At 43.8% G+C, this 27,174-nt stretch overlaps 1 protein-coding gene across 4 annotated transcripts in view; it reads right to left on the bottom strand.

Annotated features, from left to right (window-relative positions):
• C2CD2L (C2CD2 like) overlaps window positions 1-27,174 on the bottom strand; it is a 68,274-nt gene extending 41,100 nt beyond the window's left edge. For 3 of the 4 annotated variants that reach the window (XM_073602523.1, XM_073602524.1, XM_073602525.1), the window contains exons 1-3: window positions 26,793-27,174; window positions 5,916-6,011; window positions 1,041-1,160 (exon numbers count right to left, since the gene is read on the bottom strand). In XM_073602523.1, coding sequence (XP_073458624.1) covers window positions 1,041-1,160; window positions 5,916-6,011; window positions 26,793-27,056 — 480 coding nt within the window. In that variant the 5' untranslated portion in view covers window positions 27,057-27,174. The remainder of the gene's footprint in view (window positions 1-1,040; window positions 1,161-5,915; window positions 6,012-26,792) is intronic. The other variant, XM_073602526.1, reaches the window with a different exon arrangement.

The raw sequence follows: 27,174 nt of genomic DNA, 5'->3' as shown, positions 1-27,174 counted from the left end.
AACATAAACATGGGGGCAGTACAGAGGACCTGGAACTGTTTGGCATAGAGTCCATATCCATGTCAATTCCCGGGAAGGCAAAAGATTTACCCGTCTATGCAAACAGGAATCCTGAATTTTCGCTCTAAATAGTATGACACCTGAGGGGCTCAACAAGGAATTAGAGATAGGTACTTTGACCTACTAAATTAATTTGATTAATTTATAATTGATGATTGATTCAATCGATTTATTGTGTACCGATTGATTGGTCAGTGTATTGAGTTGTTGGTATATCAATTTATCCAATGAATTGTTTGGATGTTTGTCTATTGATAATTCAATAATATTTCCCCATATTTACTTATCAATAGTCTCTATTACCAGTGGATAATGGTTACATCTAATTTAATTTTCAATTAAATTTCATTTTTATATTTATTTTAGTTTTTTGTAATTAAATGATAATGCACTGGACTAAAAATATATTTAAAAAAATGTTTAGAAAAGAAAATAAAGAATAAATATATTGAGTATATACACTAGTATCTTTATAATGGACTATGGATGAGTTTTATATCTAATGAGGGAAGGATAATTTCCTATGGACGTAAATATATGGGGGGCGCAAATTACTTGCCTTGCCCTGGGCGCCAACAACCCACGCTACACCACTGGGGAGAATATGACAAATGTCCGCTGATGAGCAGGCATGCTAGCAAATGTACCAGTGAATGCTTTGCTGATTATGCTCCCTAGCTATAAAACTGGATAAATGATATATAAAAACAGATAACCTGTTACAAAAATGCACAGGCAAAGTTTGCCTACTGCAGACGAGTTTTGGAGCTGTATTGTGTAAAATGATTAAACTTTGCTTCTAAGAAGTCAATCCCCAGGTACATAGCATAAGACAGCAGTACACATTTATCAGCATGCTTTCTTCACTTATCTGGCAGATTTTTGTTTTCTAGAACAAGTTTCTAACATCTATGTGCTTGTTGTCACAATAACTTTTTTTAAAGGTAGTCTGTTATAAATGAGATTGTAGGAAAACTCACCTGTGCCTGTTGTATAGTTAAGGATACCTGGTAAGTCTCACAGGATACAGCAGCAAGAGACTCTTGGGTAACAAAGACTGGAAATTTGACAGCATCTGCAGAAATACTGCAGAGGAATACCTGGAGGAGAAATTAATTTATCAAAAACAATTCTAGAAAAAATAAAAAATATTTCTAAAATAAAGTGCCCAAAAAGGGTAGAGTCCAAACTTCATCTAATCAGGTACTGATGGGTATGAAAGGGAAACAAGTTACAGAAGGAATATGTACAAAATGGAGGACTTTAAAGGCACATTTTATAATTAAGAAGCCCCACTTGCCCTCCATGCTGGGGGAACAGCCGTCCTCACAGAAAGCTCCACATCCCAGGAAGCGGCACTATATAGCCTGTATAGCGATTGCCAATTTATATGAAGTCTGTATTAACCCTGTAGTAGGGGGTTAATTAGTCAAGGCAGACAGAGAAAGCCTCCCTTTTGGACCTCACATATAGACAATGATAGCCATTTCTTAGGGTGCTGGAGATCCAAATGATAAATACTGACTGGTGCTGTGACAATTCCAGAGGGACCCCAACAGCACCTTCCCTGGAACTGTCACAGCACCAGTCAGTATCTATCATTGGGATCTCCAGCACATTAAACTCCAGTATACGTCCATTTAGGAGTGGGTTTATCAAGGAGAAAAAAGCAATGCTGTAATAACCAGGATCACAGCCTCTGACTCAATGGTGAAGCAGTTTACATGCAAGTGCTGCCGCTACAGCAACAAAAAGGAAAAAAAGACTCTCCTTGCCTGGTGGCATCACCGCTAGACCCTAAGGCCTCATGCACACAGGGCAAAGCCACTACCAATGCTACAAAAAAAAGCAGCTGTAAAAATGTGCTTTTTGGTAGCGTTTAGTATTGACGTTAATGCACGTTTAGCAGCGTCGGCTTTTAGCAGCGTTTCTCTGCCTCTATTCAACATCAATGGTTTCCTATGAGAGCCCATTGATTTGAATAGAAGTCACATCCAAGTCAGATCAGGATGATCCAACTTGTGCGCTGAGGCTTTTAAAAGGGGAACCACTCGCCAAGATGAAAAAAAAAAATGGCGTGGGTTCTCCCCCCCCCAAGATCTATACCAGACCCTTATCCGAGCATACAGCTAGACAGGTCAGGAAAGGACGAGCGGGCCGCCCCCCTTGGACCATACCAGGCCACATGCCCTCAACTTGGCCCCACGCCCACCCCAAAGCACCTTGTCCCCATGTTGATGGGGAGGCTTATTGGAATTTTGAAGCCCCCTTTAAGAAGGGGGCCCCCAGATCCCAGCCCCCAACCCATTCACCAAAAAAGGTATCAAAAATAAATAAAAACAGCACACAGATTTTTAAGTCCCTTATTAAAGCAGCTCAGACGTATCTTCTCCCTCTGGTCTTTTCCCCTCTCTGGCTTTTCTCCCTCAGCTGTCTTCTTCCTCTGGTTCTTCTGCTGCCTCCGGTTCGTCTTCCTCTGATGGCTTCTCCCGACGCTAGCTCCCACTGTTGTGTTAGATCCAGTGTGTCCCATTACTTATAAAGCCATGGGCGCGGCCATCCAGTGACATCATCCGGATACCCCGCCCTTTGTGACGTCACCACCCCATCATGCGCTGGGTAGTGATGTCACAAGGGGGCGGGGTCTACGTATGATGTCACACCACGTTAAGCCACGTTTAGCAGCGCCAGAAGTTTTTACAGTTGTAACGCCGGGCCTCAGACCACGCTGGTCCTGAATGTTTTTCGCAGCTTGAAAACGCCTATGCCACTTACTGCTCCTAAAAGCCTGTGCGTGCATGAGGCCATAGAATAACATGGAGAGGTGTTTTTAAGCTGCAAACAAACAAAAAAAAAACCACACATCTGACGCTGCTAAAAGCAGCTGCAAAACGCTGTGTGCATAAGGCCCAAATCCGACACGATTCATTTCGAATATGACAATCTTTGTCAAGGTAAGGCTTCCGACACTAGGGGAGTTCCTTATATGCATTTCACATCCTGATCACTTAACCCTTGATCGCCCACTCTTTACTGAATGTTTAACAGTCAAAACAGCTTTGGGCACAAGGTTTGTGCCCAGTTTTGCCAATCTGTATATAGCAGATTGGGAATCCAATTTATTTTGGTTTTATAAGAAAGCCGGCCTTGTTGTCTGGAAAAGATTTATAGATTAAAGACATCGGCGCGTGCATAGGGTGTGCCAGATGTGCCTGGGCACACCCTAATCACTCAAAGTGCATTAGCATTATCCAGGGGTGGCAACAGGTGGGTGGCTGGGGGAGCTAGTCGCCAATGTAAATGCCCCCATTATATTAAAAGGCTAGGTTCAACTTTAGGAACACGTTACACCTGTATTTAGGTTGTAACGTAATATGCTTCCAATCAACTGTCTCCCACCACCAGAGCCTCCTCCCTGTGACAGCAGGTGGCGTTTATGTGTGTTTGAGGTGCACACCCTAATGTAATAGGCTAAGCACACCTATGATGATAGAATTTGCATACGGGAGAATTGGATGTCTTCCTGAAAAACGTGAATGAGAATTCATATAACCTTCACTTCACTCCCCATAAGAATCCAGTTGATATTTTCATTGAAGACCATGTTAGTTTAACAAAGACCTTTAGAAAACCATTAGATTGAAATAAGTGTATTGTACGTCACACATAGAAGAGGTTTCTAGTTTGTATTGTAACCAAAAATTGGAACACCTACCCTCCTAAGGTGCACCTATGCACAGACTATGAATGCATTCTTAGCAAGCAATAAAAGTGCTTCAAAACAAGAAATCTCTGACTTCTCTAATTGCATGTGCTGTGAAAAAATTAATGAGGTGGAGATGGTCTTGCCACCCCATCCCCCAAACCTGTCCCCCCCCCCTTGTCCAATCAGAGAATGCCTTTCACTGAAAAAAAAAAAAAAATACTGTAAGGTGTTTTATGAATGGTGATGAAGGACCCCCTGTAATCAATGTGCAGAGGGGAACCTAGAAGAAAATGTCTCTCACTATATATAGCGCGGACCTCTATATGATCTGTATTAACCCCCCTCTTCCCGATGGTCAAAAATGCATACTTACTTCGAGCCAAGCTGGCACAATGTAAGTATGCAAAAAATTCCCATAGTTTAGCTTTAAATGTAAATTCTAGCATGACCACCCTTGGCAGATAATTTATAGCAGAAATTACAGTAATCCCCCCCCCCCGGGTAGCAGCAATAAATAGATAATTCACACTATATAGGAAAAGAGCTAACCAGTAGACTACCAAGAATCCATACAAACTGCTTAACATTTTGAAATAACTCTTGAAGCCCCCAAATACTCACTCTAAAATATAATCAGTCTTTTATGTATATGGTTTTCGAAAAAAGTGAGACTAACAAAACAAATGGGTAATCCCAGATTTTAAACTTGCCTTTCAATTTATTTTAGCTCCTCCCCTTTTGACATTATACTGAATTGTGCTCTTGTGTGAGCATCTGACACAATCATGTACACAATTATCATCCAGAGCAATCATGCAATTTATTTGTCCTGCAGGTACAACATGGGTTTAGGACTCAGATTTACTAACTGAGGCGAGTGATTGAAAAATCAGTTTAAAAAAAAAAAATACCTAGAAAAGTACAAGGGAAAAAAAAAAAAAAAAAAAAAAAAACTTTGCCTCATTCACTAAGCTAAGTGACATTTCTCTTTGCAAACTGAATTTTCATCTTGCTTAGTGAATGAGGTGGAGTTATGCTGACTTCAATCATGAGCAAGCAAAATGCCATTTTCCCCCTCCCCCTTGCAAATGATTGAGTATTCCTTCAAAGTAAACCCCATTATACCATTTTCTTGTAATCTATAAAGAGCTTAAAGTGATTATACTTACCTGCTCTGTTGCAGTGGACTTGCACAGAGCAGCCCAGATCCTCCTCTTCTCGGGTCCCTCTTCTGTGATCCTGGCCCCTCCCTCCTGTTCAGTGCCGAGTCACAGCTCCCTGTGTCCATTCAGACAAGGAGCCTGACCCGGCCTCTCTCCCCTGATTGGACAGCTGACTTTGACAGCAGCGGCAGCCAAAGGTGCCGCTGCTGTGTCTTAGCCATTCGGGAGGGAGAACCTCAGACAGCTGAGACACTCATGGACATCACTGGACAGAGAGGGACCTCAGGTAAGTGTTAGGGGGGCTGCTGCACACAGAAGGCTTTTTATAGAATAGAATGCATTAAGATAAAAAAACCTTCTGCCTTTACAACCACTTTAAGTGGATGTAAACCCCATTTATGAAATCTGACCTAAGCACATACTGTATATCTGTAGTGTTTACATATCTCTCTCCAAAGCCCTAAGTTCTGCGTCTTTCTGCTGCTTCATTCCTCTGTTATCAGCATGATAACTTCTGACGAGTTCTCCGACACAGGAGATAAAAGCAGCTGGAAGTGTGTGTCGGGGAGGGAACTTAGAGATAGATTAGCAGAGAGCTTGTCTATTCAGACTACAACTCTGCATGTTTGTTCTTTCCTCTGCCTATGTGGAGGGGGGTGTGTGCCTTTTCTCCAATCAGCTCTCACACAGTGTATGCCCAGACTTCACACCCGCTGCCGAAACAGGAAGAAAGGTTTGTACCACAATGTGCACTTTCTAAAGAATATATAAAGGGAAAGACAGCAGATAGCTATGTAAAACATATGAAGGGACATTTGCTTCATCTCTATGTATCATCTGAGGCTGCTCACTTTACTGGGTATAGGAGAGGGTTTACATCCACTATAAATAAACTAAATGTTGAAAGAATTAAAAAATTAAAATGCATTCTTTTCTACATTTTTGCACCACAAACCATTGATGTGATCTGCTAGCAATGTTCTCACCATGCAGTTGTCACAATGCTTTGTACTGGTAATGTCGCTGATCCGCACATTTTGCTGAAGGTGGAAATTTTCTTCAAACTGCATCTTTAAGGAACTCTAAATGAGAAATAGATAAAATTAATCACACTGCAAATTACACTTTAGTTTACATTAAAAAAAGTAAGACATCTGAAATTACATTGTCAAATTTGTAATATATTTTACATTGTTTATCTGAAACTTTTCGCATTTTACTGAACTTGTTAATGTTTCCAATTACATTTTATGGTACTAAAACTAGATAAGACTTACATATCGCCGAGTCATTTTTGTGCTTACTTTGGGATTTAACAATTCTTAGCCAGGGTGGATATAAATCAATGATTTAAAAAAAAAAACATAAATAGAATCGGATTTTTTTGATTTTTATAAATTTTTAATAAAATGCTTTTGGAGTAAAAATCTATCTAAAGATAGTTTTCTATTTAAGATACATTAATAATTTAGTTTATTCAGCATGAAATGGAGCTTAGGTATGTAACATGAGGCTATATATTCTGCAATACTTACATTTTTGGTAAACTCAGTCAATGAATCCAAGCTCTGCAAGCTGAGATAACATGCACGGCATTGATACATTCACATAATGTCACAGTAACCATGAGATAAAACAAAGTTTTAGGAATAGGAATATTCCTTTATCCCATTGTTTTGCAAATCTATGTACACTACAAGCTGTATGATTGAATCGGTTCCCATATCGCTGTTTTACTAACCTGACAGCTTATTATTCTAAATAGGAAACCTTCATTTTGTTTGCAAATAGTAAAGATTCTAATTACCAGCAAGAATAAGTCCTTACATTTAAAGAGCACCTGTCATTTCAGATCCATCATGGCAGCGCCTGTTAGCGGGCATCCACTCACCTGCTGCCGCCACGTCCCCCAGCTTGTTGTGTCACTGCCGCATCACCAGCCGTCCCATTAAATTGAATGGGTCTGTCGGTGAGTCAACAGCGGGTCAGAGGAGGAGCCGCTGCAGGACAGCTGACAGTTGCTATTCAAAAATTATGATTTAAATCAAGTTAATTTATATCAAGCCTTTTTACTAGGGATTTAAACCAACTTGATTTAAATCAAATCCACCCTGTTCTTAACAGAAAAATGCACGTGTACATGGGTGCTCAATCTTTGGCCCTCCAGCTGTTGCTGAACTACAAGTCCCATGAAGCTTTGCAAGACAGTTATAAGCATGATCCCTGAAGGCAGAGTCCTGATAGGACTTTTAGTTCCGCAACAGCTGGAGGGCCACAGGTTGAGCACCCAAAAAATTGAATGATCAGTGGCATAGCGTGGGGGGTGCAGGGGGTGCCGTGGCCCCGGGCGTGACATTCAGGGGGGCGCCAGTATGTGTCACTACTGGATGCCTCCTCCTAATTTTACGTTCCTGTGTCCCCCGCACTCCGGCCGCCATGTTCAGTGTCCGGCGCCCTGTAATTGGGCGTATGGGGGTCATGTGAGGCGTAGGGCTGGCCTGGCCGCGATCGCTCCTGAAGTCCCGCCTCCGCACATAACCCCCATACATGGTACTGGCACCGGGGGGGGGGGGGGGAGAGAGAGACACTGTAGGCTGGACAGTGTAGTGTAGTATGGTGGTCAGTGCATTATGGTGGTCAGTGTAGTGTAGTATAGTGGACAGTGTAGTTTAGTGTAGTATAGCGGTCAGTGTAGTGTAGTGTAGTGTAGTATGGTGGACAGTATAGTATAGTGGACAGTACAGTGGTCAGTGTAGTGGACAGTATAGTGGACAGTATAGTGGACAGTATAGTGGTCAGTGTAGTGGTCAGTATAGTGGTCAGTATAGTGGTCAGTATAGTGGTCAGTATAGTGGTCAGTATAGTGGTCAGTATAGTGCAGTGGTTCTCAACTCCTGTCCTCAGGATCCACTAACAGGCCAGGTTTTAAGTATTACCTTGGTGAGATGCAGACTAGAATACTGCAATCACTGAGCAGCAAATTATATCACCTGTAATGTATTTCAGTTATCTTGCAAACCTGGCCTGTTAGTGGGTCCCGAGGACAGGAGTTGAGAACCACTGGTGTAGTGGACAGTATAGTATAGTGGACAGTATAGTGGTCAGTGTAGTGTACGGTATAGTTCTCAGTATAGTGGTTAGTTTAGTTCTCAGTGTACCGGACAGTATAGTATAGTGCTCACTATAGTTCTCAGTATAGTGGTTAGTATAGTTCTCAGTGTAGTGGACAGTATAGTATAGTGGTCAGTGTAGTGTGTAATGGTCAGAAAAGGAATCAGGTAGGTTAGTACTATTGCATTGTTGGAAGGGACTCGGGGAGTGCTAAAAGTCCGCAGGTTAGGGGGCGCAAATTACTTCCCTTGCCCCGGGTGCTGACAACCCACGCTACGCCACTGTGAATGATAAAAGGTAAAAAGGATGTGTGCTGCATTATAACGCCGCCTTCCCTAGTCATTTACAGGAGTAAGACAATTAAATATTGTGACTCAGAGGTAAGCACTGGGGTCTCAAAGCACTGGGTCTTGGGCTCAGTATTCACAAACACCTAAAAAAGGTAAATGTTCTCATAGAATTAAAATTTCACAAAAATGGTAGAGGGGGGGGGTCAGTGAAGAATTAAACACCACATCCCGATATCTGGTAGAAAATATGTCTCTGGGGACAACATTGATAAACAATGGGATTTTACTGGTGTGTATCACTCAAAATAACATACAAATACAACCCAATTAAAATCACAATATTTTATTAATCCACATACTGTATATGGAAGATTTTAAATTGTGTGTAACAAATCACATTTTTATATACAACCCCATACAGATTAATACCCCCTAAAGGCCCTATCCATAGCTTAACCAATAGTGCCCAATGGCCATTATTTATGCCCCAAATATCCAGTATTGGGCACAGCTTATACATATATCAATAGCTCAAAAATGTCAGGTTGAGAGTTGGTAATGGATAAGGCCCCTTTCTCAATGGGTTTTGTTTATTGTTTTGTCACAAGTGGGGTACACAAGATGTAAGAAAGTGACCCAGCCGCATTTGGGAGGCACCTCTGCCCCAAGATAAATAGGGAACAAAGCAGCAGGACACACTGGCCCACTTTAAAATAGGGATCCTTCAAGCACATAGGCCTTCAGACCACTATAACTCAAAAAGGGGGACCCCAAAATATTTACTGTGATCCACACACAGCTCCTTCCACAACCTGACAGAGAAAAAAAAAAGTGTGTTGGCACGTTCCCCACAAACAATAAGACCAGGTCAGTTTTGTGGGTACATGCCAACACCCTTTTTCTCTGTATTTGGATCACCTTCCAAATATGTGGATTAATAAAATATTAATAAATAAAAAAAATATCAATTATCCTCATTAAAATTGTAAGTTGTATAGAAGCAATTTGCATATCCAAATACATGTCTGTTCATAGAGTATTCACAATAACATGGATTTTTTTTTTAGCATCAATAAATCTGTGTGCTTTAAAGTACGGGAAAAAAAAAAAAACATGAATGGACAGACTCGATGGACTATTTTTTTCTGCCGTTTCTTTTCTTAGTTTCTAAATCAAACTAAAACATAAGATGGCATTGGAATTAACACTTCTTTATTTATTTTTTACTAATGTATACAAAATAACATTACATATCATAATAATCTGAAATAATGCCACTGGAAAAGTGTACAGGGAAAAAAAAAAAAGCATTTTCATTTCAAATCTAACCACCGTTAGGCTTTCTAAACAAAACTTACAAATAATTTATAATTGTTTCATCTAAAAATAAAAAAGGTTCCCAAACAAGACACGTGTGTGTGTGTGTGTGTGTGTGTGTGTGCGCGCAGTAGATACACACAAATATTTACTTATACAAAATTTTGTTACATAAAACTACATTTGGGTACAGTAGTCAAATATTTATATACACAAGACTTTTGTTACATAAATAAATCACTGTGGAGATAGTAAAAGAAGAAAAGAAAAAAAGTAACTGAAAGAACTAAATCAATTGAGGAAGATAGTTTTTTGCTCCAACGGTAAGTTTAGGGGAGATTCACGTTGGATTGTTGAGTGTAAAGTTGGTTACTATGCACAGCTGCAGCAGATTCTGTGTGCACCAGTTTTAATAAGTTTCCTCCCAGGTGCTTATATGGAGTGAGTGAAGTGTTTCCAGAAATACCACATAGTAGTAAACTAATCCACTATGCTTAGTAAACAAATTCCTCCATCTCACAGATGTGGGTTAGCTGATCTATCCATTCTATAATGGAGGGGGTCCAGGCTGTTCCTCCAATGTCTCCAAGTCTCCAGCAAGTCTCCAGGGGTAGATCCTGTGTAAAAGTTGTCTGAGATGGCAGTGTCCAGTTCTCTTTCCCACTTACGTTTTAGTGTGGAGAACACAAGTTTTTCCCTTGGGAGTGCAACCAGGATACTAAGCATGTGAAGGGGAGTCCCATATAAACGTTTCCTCAAAAGGGATGGGTTTCCTTTCAAAGTTTGTCATCTTGTAAGGAGCTGTCAAGAGATGTTTCATTTGAAGATAGGACCACCAGGGAATGGAACCCTCTTGTAAGTAAGGGTGAAGGTCCACCCTATTCAGACTAATATTTAAAAAAAAGTTTTGCTGTAAGTAATTAAATGGGGGACCATTTCGAAAGTAGCTGAAGATCGTATTGCTCATTGTCTGACTCCCTGGATCATTTACGGAGAAAAATAACTTTCTTGCTTGGCTCTCTCAATTTAAAAAAAAATAATTACATTCCAAACCCTGTGCAAACCTTGCCCAGGCCACACCCAAACAAGAATTCACCAATGAATTCCACTGTGATAAAAGATCCATCATAAAAGTCTTAAGAACAGAGGCTCTATTCGTGGGGATAGGATGAAAGTCCATTGATTCAGGGCTGGCCTTGTGTGGGGGGAGTAGAAGCGATCTACAAACATGCAAAAAAGAAAATACAGGCACCTCTGAGTGTAAAAAACTCACATTTGGGAAGTTAAAAATAGGCACATCATAAGGGTTAAGGCCTCTGGTGATGTGGATACTGCACTGGTCCATGCTAAAGCCTTCTCTGCCACTCCTAAAGCGGTCTTGGCCAACTAGATGGTAGATGGAGGAGAGCCGGAAGCGAGGGCTGGAACGCATGCTGGACCGCAGAGCTGACCGTGATGACGTCAGTGGTGTGCTCGCTTCCAGTTCTCCTTCACACTACCATCTAGTCGGCCAAGACCGCTTTAGGAGTGGCGGAGAAGGCTTTAGCATGGACCAGTGCAGTATCCACATCACCAGAGGCCTGAACCCTTATGATGTGCCTATTTTTAACTTCCCAAATGTGAGTTTTACTTATTGTGTTTTGGAATAAATGTACCTACAGTCTACACTCAGAGGCGCCTATATTCTCTCTCTAAAACAGAAGAATAGTATGAATGGTAGACAAAGAGAAAAGGAAATATTCCAAAGGGATGCAGATTGAACTCCATGGTCAAGGTACATCAGTGTCTGATCACACCATCTGTCATTATTTTGAGGGAACAGTGGGCTCAAAAGAAAGAAGGCCCTGTAAGGACTTTACTGTTAAAGGAAAAACAAAAATGCCAGACTGGAATTTGCTAAAATGCTTATTGACAAACCACAGTGCTTCTGGGAGAGTATCCTTTGGACAGGGGAGACAAAACTGAGCTTTTCTGGCAAGTCATAACTGCTCGATGTTTACAGACAGCTCTGCTGCCTCTGCTATGGGGTGCCTTGAATCTGTGCAAGGCACAAAGAAATCTCAATACGATCAGGGTATTCTGGAGTGAAACATACTGCCCAGTGTCAAAAAATTCTGTCTTAGTCACAAATTATGGGTCCACAACACACAGCTAAAAGCACCCAAAAATATCTAAAAAGAAATAGTGTCCTATTCTCAAGTGCCCCTTTCATGAGCTTTGATCTACCAAATATCTATGGAAAGAGCCAAAGCATGCAATCTGGATAAGGCACCCTTCAAACTGAAGACACTTGGACGCTTAAAAGCTACAGAAATTACTTTTTTGCAGCGATTGCCTCTAAAAACGCTGGCATATTTGGTTAGGGACCCATCATTTTTGTCCATGCCATTTTCATTTGTTTTAGGAAAAAAAATCAAAACCAAATGCTGGCCATACACTATAAGAAAAATCGGCCGAGCCCATTTTCGAAAAACGAACATTCGGCCGTGAGCGCAAACGATGGTGCCATTATGTAATGACCGATAAATCATTCAGTGCACATAAATAAATACATTTTTTGTTTGTTTTTTTACATATACCTAGTGCAGACAGTTCGGACGGGAAACACATTAACCTTTCAATTTATCGTTCGTTCGGCAGAAAATTTCCAAACTTGTCCTTTGTTTTTTTGGCTCAAAAACGTCCAAACGATTATCGATTTTGTGCCCATTAACTGGCTGAAAACGATCAAACGGTCTAAATGACCGAATTTCGGCCGATTTTTCGTATAGTGTATGGCCAGCATTAGTCAGATTTTTTATTAAATATGGAGTAAACAATGATGGATTCTAGTTCATTTGGTCAGTGTTAAGTCCACTTCTGTAAAAAATGCCTCCCAGCTTCTGCATAACACATGCTCAAAACATTTTTGTCCAGGATGTCCGTAACCTGCGTCTTCTAAAATAAAAGGAAAGTGTAAGGGCCGGTACACACGATACGAAAATCAGAAGTAAAATTTTGTACGACGATCTGCTGATTTTCGGATCGTTAGTATGGTGCTTTCGACAGCTGATTCTGGTTTTTCATCCAACAAGAGCTGGATGTGCAGACTATAAAATTTTTGTCGTACGTGAACTCTACGTCCGATTTTCGTTTAATTAGTACGATTTTCGTATGAAAAAAATCATAAGAGCAAGACTATGCTCAGAAACGAAAGAACACATACAAAACTATTCAACATGTTACGTCACTTCTGACGTTGTATTCTGTCGTACGAGAAATTTCGTATGGCGAGTAACCTCTTCACTGTCGACATGAGACTAGCATGCAACAAAAAAAAAAACGGACGAACGGTAGCGCTGCACAATTAATAGTCAAGAATCGTTATCGTGATCTTGACTAAAGTGTTTCACAATTCTTTCTATGCAAAGAATTCTCTCTGCTCTTCTGAAGCCACAGCCCTCAAAAGAAAGGAAGAGAAAAACTGGGCAGTCTGCCAAGAATCAAAACATTCTTTATCAGTGTAGATATAAACATTGTAACAATTTGTCAATGGAATAGACTTTGTGTGTAAGTGAAAAAAGTTTAACCACTTAAACACAATCTTTTTTTGACATTTGTTGGTTTCAAGTTAAAATCATTTTTTTTGCTAGAAAATTACTTAGAAGAACCCCCACACATTATATTTTTTTTGTAGACACCCTAGAGAATAAAATGGTGGTTGTTGCAATTTTTTGGGAACAAATTACTTTAATGAATTAAAAAAAAAAAAAAAAAAAACCCACTAAACTAGTAAAGTAAGCCTTTTTTTGTATAATGTGAAAGATTTTACGTCGAGAGAATTGTGATCTTTTTATTCTAAGCAAAAAAAAAAAAAAAATCATGATTCTCATTTTGGCCAGAATCGTGCAGCTCTAACGGACGGCCATCCAAAAATCTGATCGGGTGTACGAGGCTTTAGTGTGAGGGGGGCCTGAGGGCAAGCATAAGTCTCTGCACCAACAGCTCTGAACTAAAAACAACCAGCAATGGGTTTTTTAGGACGTCAGTACCACCAATTCTTTAAGAGTGACATTTTCTCAGAACATTAAATTGAAAGTTTTTTGGTAACCTTCCATTTCGCTTGAATCAAAAGTGTGGATTCTATTGACTAGGAAACACCAGAGCTGATTGCCGTTCTTTGAAGGCCTAATGCCTTCATGATTATGAGTAGCAAGCACATTCTTTTCATTCATCTCTGCAGTAGTAGACCACACTGCAACTTGCATAAATTCAAAGGGAAAAAATCAAAATTTTATTTTTTTTATAATTTGAGAGTGTAAGTTTTTTTTGAGACTTTCACACAGAGTTGGATGAATATTGAATAATTTCTTTAATCTGTTACCCTTACCTGAATAGCTCTGTAATTAAGTCAGAGAGAAATAAAAACAAGACACGACAAATTTTTAACTCTTCTCTCTATCTAGAATTTTAGAAAAATGTCTGGCTTTGGACCTTGACTGTAAAATACAGCACTCTGAGGGAGAAGGCTATGTTGCAAATGGCGTGGAGGCCCAGCTGTCTGGTAGGGTGGGAATGAGTCAAGCAATATGGAGCAGTGTTGGTAATGTACAGTTGAGGCAGGAGAATCCAATTCTGCCCACACCATTGTGCTTCCTTTCCAAGCCAGATTATATAGCTCCCTGTGCACTGTAGGCTTTTGGAGGAAGAATGATATGTAAAACACCTGTCATAACCATAGTCAAAGCAGGGGTTTTAGAAAAACAGAGGAACCCAAAATAGCAAATTCATTTGTTTAATAAAAGCAAATCCATTCAGGAGAAAAGAGACAAGAGGGGAATAATCAGTTAAAGGAATTTAAGGAAACTAAAAGTAAAAAACATACCCATTTTAATTTATAAACTCACACACGTTAGAATATCTGGATCAAAACTATATAATCTGTACCTACTACCATGTATCTATATAAAAAGAGAGAATAATAAGATTGTAGCAAGACTTACTACCCTGTAAATTCTAACACAAGACAGAGTCCAACTCCAGACATTTTTTTTAGATTTGTTCAGTTCTCGATAGAGGTTAGAAGGTTTAAGGCTAGATTCCCAATGTTGCAGTGCATTACCATGACTTAAAGTGGAGTTCCACCCAAAAAAAAAATACCATATATGGAACTTTTGCTGTTCGGATTCCTCCCCCCCTCCGATGTCACATTTGGCACCTTTCAGGGGGGAGCAGATACCTGCCAAATCCAGATATTTGCTCCCACCTTCTAGGAAAATTGCCGCACATTGTGCGCCGATCTACGCAATGTCCGGCAAATCCTCCTCCCCCCCCGCTGTCTTCTGGGGGACACATGCTACAAAAGGGTTTCCTCTATTGGGACTTTGGGGGGCAGGGACTCCTCAAACATGTTGAAAAATGTATTACATTTTATTAAAGTTAAAAAGCAAGTAGGAAAAAAAAAATCACAATGGATGCAGATACAACTATAAGTGCAAAAACGCATGACATACAAGAAACCACTACTGTTGGGTAAGGGAAAAACAGAGTACCCAACAGGTTTCAAGTTTACAATATTGATCCTCTTCTTCAGGGGAAGCGGTTCTAAACAAAGCATTTTGTGTCATGTAGTTTGCATGAAAAATCATTGGTATTGCATCCTGATTAAAAACCATAGAACAAAGTTGCTGCCATGAACCAAACAAGTATACCAGGTGGGGGTGCATGAAGAGCCCAAACAAGAAACCACCCACAGAGGGCACTGTGTCCTAACCCTGTAAGGAAAGCACCACATCAAGGACCGATGCAAAAAGGTGTCACTTTTGCAGGATGGATTAAAGCAATAAAAACTGAATCACCAGGGTCACCCCATGTAGCATGGTATATTCACACTGTGCGCCAAACTTTGAACTGTTGGCCTGCAATACAACTTGGTCCCTGTGCAGTCCAAACAGTCCCAATAGACAGCATAAGGTCCCAGAAGACAACAGGGACCAATCAGAATGTGCACCGCAACTCGCTCATGGGCAGTAAGGAACCAGGAGTGAAGCTGAAAGTCTTCACTGCCTGGTTTCTCTACCAGGAATGGCAGCGGCAGCACCCAGAAGTTGACCCTGCCGACATTGTGGGGTCCCTGGACAGGCAAAAAGTCAGCAGCGGGGGCGTGGCTTGGACATGGCGGAATGAAGAAGCTCATTGCTAGAGCTCCCGACTCCCGATCTGCCTAAAGCGGCTGAAATGCTCTCTTAATACTCCCTTTGGCTTGCAATGACCTACCGGAGACACAGGAAGACTAGAGGTTCAACCAAAGCTGGTCCAGCAGCCTCGATCAGTCGGTATTTCCAGCTTCCAGCTCACACGGCGGGAGAAGACGGCCTCCCCTGTAGAGACACGTGGCGGGAGAAGACCTGAGGAATTACCTTCCACATCCATGGCCGCCTCACAGCGTCCTGTACCAAACTCGTTGGAGGGGCTACCTTCACTCTTGGATTCCTCGCCCAGCAGTCTGAGCAGCTCGGAAGCCTCTGCAAGGTCATTACAGGCCGATGCGGATATCAGGGCCCTGCTACGTGCACTACCAACGAAGGCCGACATGGAGGCTCTGGTCAAGCGGGTGGATTTCCATGAGCTGGACAATCAATTGAGCAAGGAAGAATCGGAGGTGAGCGCACTGGAGCTCCGAGTCACCCAACTGGAGAAAAGGACACACAGCTTTTCAAGAGCGAATAGCAGAAATACAGCTACAGACGGAGGATTTGGAGAACCGGAGCTGCCGCAATAATCTACGGATCCGGGGGTTACCTGAGGCGACTGGCCCTGAAAAACTGCAGGCCACGATTCTGGCGATCCTCCACCAGGTCTTGGACACAGACCCTCCCGCCACCATGGAGTCTGATCGGGTGCACCGGGCACTTGGGCCTAAACCACTGGACCTTGACCGCCCCTGGGACGTGATCTGCCATCTCCATCCTTACTCCCAGAAAGACCCAATTCTTTGGGCGGCATGGTCCAGGGGCCAGATTGAATTTGACGGTGCCCAAATCTCCATTTTCCCTGATGTGTCAAGGGCTACTCTGCAAAGGCGGGCTATGCTGAAGCCCTTGCTCGAGTAGCTGCAGCTTTGCCGTACCATTGGGGGTTTCCACTACAACTGAATGTCTGCAAGGATAGCTCCTCTTTTACCCTACAACGCCATGCAGACCTCCCTGACCCCTTTGTTTTCCTGGGCATGGAACCAATCCCCCTTCCTGACTGGCTGCAACCGCTGCCTACCAGAGATTCCCGTTCTGCACCTTGGCCCCTAGACCGGGTCTGCCCCGCCGTTCTACCAGACGAAGGAGAGGAGACCAGACACCGGTGGGGGCTCATGAGCCTGAAATGCGATTCCAGGGAGCGGCAACCATGAGTGTTAACGCCTATGGGCTGTACACGGCCTGACCTGGCAAATGTCCAGGGGCTCCTGTCACCCCCTTAACTCATTTTGTTATCAGCCCCAGCCCCGCTCCCACAGTGACTGCCCGAGATCATTCCCTCCCTCCCTAGATTTTTTGGTGTGCCTCCACTTCCCGGACTCTCAGGAGAGAATCAGCAGCACATCCCTGAGAGCACAGTAATGGAGACTGTCTGGAACTTGCCACATGAATCTCCAGTATTGGACATTTACTCCTGTAGTGCTCAGGGTCACTTGGGCGCCTGCCAGGATCCCTGAGCCCCCAGGCACGTGGGGGGGGGGGGGGGGGCGTTTTGAAGCTCTGTGGGGTTTGTGCTGTATCTGATAGGGGCTGTGCCTGTTTGGGGGGTTTGACACAAGGCACTCCATGTATAGTTCTTGCTGGCATGTGGGGGACGGCTGCCGGATTGACACCATTTATTATGCGATAGGGTTACAGCACTAAATGTGTTGTTTCTGTCTGGGTCCTCCCCAGCCGAGGTCTCCTGGACCTTCCTGGCCCATCCTCCTCTCCCCCTCTCCCCCTTTCCTTCCTCCTCTCCCTCTCCTGGGAAGCATGCTTATTTCCTTCATATAACATTCTATGGGACCTCTTCCCTTATAAACCATGTACACACTAGAAAATTCTTCACAGCCTGGGTCCTTACACGCCATTTGGTATAAATGGGAGAAGAGGTAAGCTAGCCATAGGACGGTGCCATATACATTTATCTGGCTATTGCTCTCCTCCACACGACCCCCCCAAGCAGACCGGGCTTGATCGCCTTGTTTATCAGACAGTACCTCCCCCTTCGCTTGGTCCATGAGACAGGGGCCTTCTATCCAGATCACAGTTTTGTTGTGTGCATTGCATTCTGTTATTTAACCATTTTCAACAGTTTGCTAGTTATTCTTATGTGTAAGAGCCGTGTAAAATTATATTCTGTTGCCATTTTATGCTAATCAGGATTTGGTTTGGGGGACAAGCCATGCCGGGTACCTGGATATCCTGCAGTGGATACCGGGGCCAGCATCGCCTGGCTTTTCGGACACTTTTGTAAGGCTTTTTTTTTGTTAACTGCTCGTTTGGCTCTCTTCTTTATATAGTGTGGGTCGGGTTAGGGAGCTTCCGACCCCTGTTGTGTACAACCACCTACCCCACATCGGGACACACCGGCTCAGTGACTTCTTTTTGGGGGTTACTGCAGTGCCCACGGCGTATTATTTGCCTCTGTCCACTTTTTCTTTCTGCTTCTTCTCTGTCTCTACAACACCTCTTCTCTGCCCTTTCTTTTACTTTTCGCTTCTCTTTTGCCTCTCTACCTCCCCCCCCCTTCAGTTGGAGTTTCGTTTTTTTTTTTGGTCGTTTTTTGTCGTGTCTTTCTTGTGCCATTTGACCTCCACCAGTCAATGCCATGTCCACAGGTAAAACAGAGCATGTCCGTCTCGTTTCTATCAATGTGAAGGGGTTAAACACCCCAGAGAAACGCTCCCTGGTGCTAGCCAATCTGAAACATATGAAGGCCCACGTGTGTTTCCTTTAGGAGATGCATTTCCGTGCAGATAAAACTACCAGGACCCCGTGACTGGTTTTTCCCCGACGGTATACCACAGGTGCTCTTCTGACTTCAAGTCGAAGGGGGTGAGTATCCTGGTCCGTGGAACTCCCCAGTGGATGGCGAAGGATCAATGGGCCGATGCGGAGGGAAGAGCTCTCTTTGTGAAGGGGACGCTGGGGGGTTCCTTAGTTACCCTGGCAAACCTACTGTATACCTCCCCAACTCAAATCGGATTGCTTTTTTTGGAACCAATTCTGACCAAATTGGGTGACTTTTCTGAGGGGGCGGTGACATGAACTTTGTCATGGATCTGGCTCTGGACTCCTCCAGGAATGACTCTCAAATCTCTTACGCGACGTTGAAACGACTAAAGAGGAACTTCTAGGCTTTCCACCTAGTGGACGTGTGGCACATTCTTCACCCAAGCCATACAGACTACACATTCTATTTGCACCCACATGACTCCTACACCAGAATTGATCTTTTCATGATGCCTCAATAGCTCTTGTCTAGGGTTACCTCAGCCTCGATTGGCTCTATCATCTTCTCAGATCACGCCACGGTATTTGTAGACAATGATCTGCTGCAGCCCGCTTCAAAACAGTGGATATGGAAGCTTAACTCCTTGATACAGATGCCAGAGGTCGCTGAGGAGGGGTCAAGGGAACTGAGTCCATATTTTTCCACAAACATAGATCCAGAGGTTGCCCCAACAATGGTTTGGGAGGTGCATAAAGGCTACATCAGGGGTTCTTTGATCAAGATAGGGTCCCGTAAGAGGAAAGAGAGATCGCAACAAATTGTCGATCTTTTGGGAAGAATCAGATCCCTAGAAGCCGTCCATAAACAATCAATAGCTTCCCAGAATCTTAAGGATCTGACAGCCCTGCAGAACCAACTCTGATCTTTAGCCCTGTTCAGGGCCAAGGCCTAAATGTAAATTGCTAAATGTAGACGAACGTTTTATGAGCACAGCAAAAATGCGGTAAGCTGCTGGCACCGGCTCTGAGAGCCCAGAAAGCTTGTACGTTTATCCCTGAACTTCTTAATGAAACCCTTAATAAAGTCCACGCTACAGAGGATATTGACGACCTGTTTCGGGAGTATTATACCTCTTTGTACAATCTCCCGCACCTGAAGTCTCAGGGGGAGAAATCCACCCAACAGAAGACTATCCAGGACTACTTGCGTAAGTCAGGTCTTCCCCATCTTTCAGAAGTGGAACTGACCGATCTAGAGAAACCCATCTCAGCAGATGAAGTGGTCTTGGCAATGGCACAAATGCAACTAGGCAAGGCCCGGGCCCGGATGGCTACTCCCTTCTCTACAAGACCTTTGGGGACCTCTTGATTCCACACTTTCTCTCTGCTTATAATGTGACGGGGAGGGGAAGGCCCTTCCGGGAGACGCATTGCGAGCGTACATTGCAGTGATTCCAAAGGAGTGTAAGGATCCACTACATTGCCAAAACTAATGGCCGATCTCCTTTTTAAACGTGGATCTTAAAACAAACATTCACAAAAATCCTTTCCCTGCGCCCGATGGACCTGATTCCACAACTGATCCACTCCGACAAAGTCGAGTTTGTCCCTGCAAGGGAGGCGTGCAACAATACAACTAAGGCAATTAATTTGATCCATGCAGCGCAGTCACGGAAGACCCCACTGCTGCTCATCTCGACGGACGCCAAGAAGGAGTTCGACAGGGTGAGCTGGCCCTTCTTGTTTGAGACTCTTCGATACATAGGCCAGAGGGAACGAATAATGAATTGGGTGCAAGCCATCTATTCCTGTCCATCGGCTAAGGTCAAGATCAGTGGCCACCTTTCCTTATCGTTTCAGATAGCAAATGGCATGAGGCAAGGGTGCACCTTGTCACCTCTGATATTCATCCTGACCCTTGAACCATTTCTGCGATTCATCAGGGATAACCCAAATATCTCAGGCCTGCGCTTGGATGCCACCCTATCCCCGAAAATTGCAGTGTTCACGGACAACCTACTATTTTTTTTTACCAATCCCCTAGCATCGCCTTGCTATCCTCCCTAGCCACGCTGCTCCGGGTAGATTTTCCCTTTAAATGGGCTACATTCCACATTAAGTACCTGGGTATCCTCTTGCCCAGTAAGGCGGAGGAGATTTTTTCCCCTCAACTTCCCCCCTCTTTTGACAGCCATAAGGAAGGATCTTCAGGAGTGGCAGCATGGCCTGTGGCATGGTGAATGCCTAGACTTTTGCACCACTTTCAGGAACTCCCCATACGGGTTCCTACCTCCTTCCTAAGAGCGGTGAACCGAACGCTTGTCAATTTTGTCTGGGCCCCGAAAAACCCCCATGGTTGGCGCAAACAGTCCTGCGACTTCCAAAATTGAGGGGCGGCATAGCCTTGCCGGATGCCAATCTTTACCACATGGCATGTCACCTAACCCGTATGTTGGATTTGTGTCGCCATGGCGATCTGAAACAATGGGTGCAAGTAGAACAATCCCTAAAGGGGCTCCAGCTGGAGTCACTGCCCTGGTGTCACTCACTCTTGTTGTTGGCAATCCGGCTTTCAGTCCAGGACTCAACGATCCTAGATTCCTGGAGTTGAAACTGGTCGACAGGTCACAGGCCCGACACTTCCTCACTAATGGAGGAACAGGCAACAGATCCTGGACGACCCCACCCTGGCGGGGCTCTCTTTTTGGCAAAAAGTACAGTTGTCCCACTATATTGGTTCATTGTCCTACCTGGCAGCTTTCGGGAGGCAACTGACCTTTGAATTGCTAAGCCTGGAGCAGTCTCATTGAGGCATGCGATTTCCCTGACATAACTACTGGTATCCCCACCACCGGACTTTAGGCCTCCTTGTATTGCCAGGTGGGAGAGCGAGCTGGAATTACAACTTACAGAGAAACAAGTCGATCAGCTTATCCTCTTTTTCCCCACAAGATTTCTATCTGTGCCAGACACCAGGAGGCGGGATTTAAAGTACTGTCCCGATGGTACTACACACCGGAAAGAATCCACAAGATGTTCCCTTTGTTAGAGATGTGGGGAGGAGGTTGGAACGCTCCTGCATGTCTTCTGGTCTTGCCCCATCCTACAGCCCTTCTGGACAGAGGTACACCGTATAGTTCTGAAGTTCACAGATTGGGAGATACCGGCGACCCCCGAGTTCTTCTTTTTGCATCACCACAGGATTCCTAGTAAGATCTAGAGGAGATCCATATTGCCGCTCCTGCTCACTGCAGCAAAAGGTTGCATCCCCCTGTGCTGGAAGCAGACACAGCCACTGTTCGCGGCTGTCTGGCTGAAGAAAGTTGCGGACATTCAAGCAATGGAGGACTTGGTGACCAAGGAAAAAGGCCTAAAAAGGCCTAAGTGAGAAATTGTCCAAAAAATGGTTTTACTGGCAGGTGTTCATCTACTCTGAGGAGTACAGAAAGCTGGCGGCTTAGCTCCCCTGAAGTGGGACGACTTTGAAAGCTCCCCGGACAGAGATGGTATGACTGGATGGTGGTACTATACCCCCCCCCCCCCCCCCATTTTTGATTTTTTTTTTTCCTCTTTTCCTCTCTTTTTCCTGTTTTTCTTACAATGTCAGTATAAGAGTGCTGCGACTTTAGAGCCGGTCGGTACCTGGCTTTATTCTTATTCCTTAAAACGGTGATCGCCGTGGAAAATGGCCATGTGGGATGCAGAGGACTCCTGTCCCCTTGAAGTTCAATGTGATTCCCTTCTGATAGATGACCATTTTTTCTTACATTGTGATGTATTGACTATGTTCTTGGCAACAATTACTTTATTTTGATATATGCCATTGTGGTCTCTGTATTTCCGCATGTTCTTCTTTCTTAAATAAATTCTTTATTTAAAAAAAAAAAACAAAAAAAAAAAAACATTATTTGTAGCTGCTGACTTTTAATTTTTTTTCCGCCGGCAGAACTCTATTTTAACATGTGTTGCATTAAAGTGGTTGTAAACCTCAGATATGAAATGGTAACAAAGCATATGCCTCTATAGTGTGTAAATGTCTCAATCAAGAGCACTAAGGCTAAACTCGCACGACTTCAAACCAGCATTTCAGTCCAACTTCGGGGGGCGATTTCAGAGACATCTGTGCGGGTTTATGTGAGCTAAAGGAGACCATTAGTGACACTGCACGGTACAGGCAAAAGGTCCAACATCAGGTATAGTATCTGTATAAGGAAGGTAGTGTAACCTAGTTGGGAGACAGTAATCACATACAGCCAGAAGTCATAAGCTCTATTGTATATACTCGATATACCAGCAGGGTGCAGTGTCACTAATGGTCTCCCCTTAGCAGATTAAATACACGTTTGACGTTTGATACCTTAAGTCAGACACGGACAATAAAGCCCTGAAGAAGCGGACTGTGCCACGAAACATGTTGGCAGTTTCCATATGACAAGCGTTACACTATGCTTGATACACGTATTTGTGTTTTTATATATGTGAGCTTATAGATACCCTTACCGCTTTGACATGTTATTTTGTATGTATCAATAAAAATCTTTTTATACCTTAAAAAAAAAAAAAAAAAAAAAATGTATACGTATTTCTGGGATATACTATTATATACCTATGGGAACAACTGCTTAAAAGGCCCACCCCTCAGGTATTGCTCCGTTTCTTTGTACCATACATTGGGCTGGTGTTCCCTATGGTTTGAGCGCCATGAACTAATAGGCCCTCACCTTTTGTCTTTGTAAATAAAATCAAGTTTCATAAGCCAACAAAAATATTGCTTTTTTTACAAACAAAAGTGCAACTTCAAAAATATAAAAAAAAAAAAAAAACACCTGTAAACTCCATTGGCTGTAATGCCATTGCACATATTACCTGAATATATTACCAACATTAAATATTAAGAAAAAAAATGAAAAGCCTTTTTGTAATTTTTTTTTTCTTTCAGCAGCTTAATAGATGCCCCTTATGTATGTTTATGTGGTAGTGCAGTGTTCATTTTCAATTCTAATTTTGATTTAGTTTTAGTCATTGTCTTTTGACTAAAATGCTATTTTAGTTTTAGTCATATTTTAGTCAACTGAATTGTTTCAGTTTTAGTCGTATTTTAGTCTACGAAAATATTTTCGTGGGCGAAATTAAAACTGCTGGACAGTCCGGGTTTTGAATCAGACCACCTGAAGCCTGGACACCATAGGCATGCGCATCACCCTGTGCAACACAGACTCCCCCCTGTTGCCGACCCTGGCGCCCCTGCCTTCCCTCCTCTCCTCTCCCACCGGGAATGTTTCAGGATTAAGAGCGGGGTAAGGGGCTGATAAATTTACTGGCCCCTCTCTTTCCAGAATGAACACAGTGAGTGATCAACACTGATCGCTCCTGTGATTCATAGATGAAGCATAGTAAACTGTTTACTACGCTTCAGTCCGTGAATGAACAGAAAGCCGCTCTGCACAGAGCACTTCCCATTCATTCACTATCCAGTGCAGCTGAGGCTGCAGAAAGAGGGATTGGGGAATCTCTGACCTCAGTCCCTTTCTCTGTCTCAAAAGTGTTTAGACCCCTGATATTTCACCAAAACCCCCCAATGGGGCTCCTAAAAAAATTATTAAAAATATTGTAAAAAATAAATTTAAAAAACAAATAAAATCATAAAAATAAAAAACTACTGACACCGTCCACTGCCCTACTTACATTTTTTCATAAAAGTGTGTGTAAATATATACATACATACACACACGTGCATGTGCGTGCAACACCCATGCCGGACACATTATTCAGACCGAACTGTGGCTCCTCAAGTAACTGAGTACCACAACCGCAAAGTGTATAGGACCAGTTGTGCCTGGGCACACCCTAATCACCAGGGATGCCAACCATCTGGGAGGGATAGCTGCAGTTGTCTGACACTCTCCTCCACACTGCCCAGAGCCAGCACAGTTCCCCCACCTCCCCACATGGATAGGAGAGGAGAGAAGGCTCGATCTGCTCCTCCTCCCTCCACCACTACCCCTTTGTGTCTCCTTGCCCACATGCCTGTGCCTCAGAAAAGGGATGTGTGGGTCGGAAAAAGGTGTCAATGCCTAGGCCTCCATCCTCACTGATTGTGTTGATAGGGGAATCAAGCATTTTTCTTTGCTTCCAATCCCTCCCGCAGTGCTATTGTGTTCTGCCAGCCAGATCCTTCCCTGTTGGCAGAACACAATGATCACTGCTACAGCCACTAGCAGCGATAGCATGAAAAATATCTGACAGGCTGGTTGTACTGAAGTCGATTGATGGGTCGAATTCAGAACAACCAACCTGCCCGTAGATGGATCGAATCTCGGTTGGTCCCTGCTGAACCGGCCGAGATTCAATCCATCTATGGCCAGCTTAATTGTCATTACCAGTCTATATATAATCCAGAAAGAATCAAAGTTTTATCACCATCTTTTTTGGGATAGAGTGGAGAGGGATGAGAACACCTGTCAGGTTTTTATTGTTGTCTGTTCCCCTGTAAGGCTCTGTTCACATCTGTGAGATACGTAGAGAAGTCCAATACCCTTTTTTTAAGATCGCACAGAATCGCCCGGTGCTGCCATACCATGCAGTTTCATCCATGCAAGAAATGTGGCATTTTGTCAATGTGCGGGGCAGGGCTGTCTTTAATGGGGGGCAAAAGGGGAAGTTGCCCCAGGCCCAGTCAATGTTGTGGGGCCCGCAAATAGTTTTCTCAGCTTTTACTTTCCAGCGCACACACTACACAATGTACAGACACATAACACACGCAGCCTCTACCCTGGCAGTCTAAAGGCCAATAAGAGCGATGGTCAGGCTCAGATAGCAGGGTGGCCACAGCCAGTGTTGGCGGAGCAGAGGACAGGGCTCCGGAATGCTGGTGTGCCTGGCCAGGGCTGCGCTACCTTGAGCCCATCCTCGGAGATGCGGCTCACACTGGGCTCTGTTCCTATGTGCACTCAGTTAACCTTCTTACCCATGTAGGTGCTCTGCTCATTGATAATAACAAGTTCCTGGAGTTTTCTGTCTATTGGTGGGTCCCCTCACCTCTCCAGTCCATGGTGTGCAGGCAGGGAGGAGTTGATGTGCTGTAACCTCTAGCAACCAATCAGTGAGCTGTAATGATGTGCTGTAACCTCTAGCAACCAGTCAGTGAGTGGTAATGATAGGCTGTGACCTATTCGCAATCGCTGCCTGATCTGCTGTCATAAACTGATTTTGGTCCAGCTCCTATTTATTGTATGTCTTAGAGCATCAGGGACCCTTTTAACATGAGGCTTTTTTTTTGGGATGTTGGGTGGAGAATGAAATTGCATGGGGAAAAGAAAAGAAAATGTTTGCCCAGGGTCCAATCAATATTAAAGATGGCCCTGGTCTGGGGGTGCCAATAAGAATTAATAGCACGCCTGTGTATCTGGTAAAGAGCAGTGCATTTTGCCTGCGGATCTGGAGCACTTGTGATTTTGCAAGTGTTCCTGACCAGCACAAATGTGAACCTGGCCTTAGGCTTGATTCACAGCTATGCATGTTGCTTTTGAGCATTTCTTCAGTGCTTTCTGCATTTTTACCTTAATTTGTTTTTGTGTGTTTTTTGGGAGGTTTTTTTACATTCACTGTATAAAGCTGGTTGCTATGGAGCAGGTCAGGAAGCTGGCCGCCACGTCCTTAGCAACCGATGAGTCATCAGCTGTCAGCGGGCTTCCTCGCTGGCAGCTAAATGTAAAAAAATAAATAAATAAAAATTGCTGGTCTTCTGTTGAATAGTGTCCTCTATCAAAAAATGCCCGCTCCGGGCTGTGCATGCGCAGTACGGAGTGGCACAACAGCTGATTTCCCAATCAGCTGTTGAGGGCGCATGCGCAGTGCATTGGACACAATAGCTGACGAATGCAGAGGGACATCATTTATTCTCTGATTGTGCCTCGCACTTGTGGGGCGTATTCAGTGTTGTGAAGGGCGGGTTTTTTGTATTGATGGGCGGGTTCAGTGCTGCAAAGGGAGCAATATAATCATGCAATAAAATCCTATACCTAGAGTTCAGCTTTAAGCTTTGAAAATTATAGCTAGAAGCTGATTGGCTGCCACGTACAATGCTGCAGATTGTGTGCTCAGTCTTAGTAAATCCCCCATATGTATCACCATGTAGACGAGGTGTCAGATCCCAGCACACAGTGTCAGTGGTCGGGGGGTGGGGAAGATGACTTGCCTGGCTCCTCCGGGTCTCCAGGTTCAGGGCCTGAGCCCAGGCTGTGCTCCACATCTCACCTATGGAAGGGAAGCCGTACACAGCGGACAGGAGGCTCCGGCCACCGGCGGCTGGAGAGAGGCGAGACCTCCGAGCCATCTGTACCAACCAGGCCACCACTGTCACCACCGACACCGCGAAGATCAGCAACTGAGTGACGAACACCGGAGTCACCCCATCATCGGGGGCCGGAGAGCCGGGCACAGGGGGCTGATCACCCTCCATTGGGAAGGCCGGACCATACAAGACCCGATCACCCAACACGGAGCTCCGCTCCACCTGTCTGTATCCTGATCTGCGAACATGTGTTCAGGATTGACGTCCTCAAACAACCCTCCCACTC

Source organism: Aquarana catesbeiana, linkage group LG10 (genome assembly GCF_042186555.1).
Source record: "Aquarana catesbeiana isolate 2022-GZ linkage group LG10, ASM4218655v1, whole genome shotgun sequence".
Classification (NCBI taxonomy): domain Eukaryota; kingdom Metazoa; phylum Chordata; class Amphibia; order Anura; family Ranidae; genus Aquarana; species Aquarana catesbeiana.
Note: the sequence above shows the minus strand (reverse complement) of the source record. Positions and strands in the feature narration are given on the sequence as shown.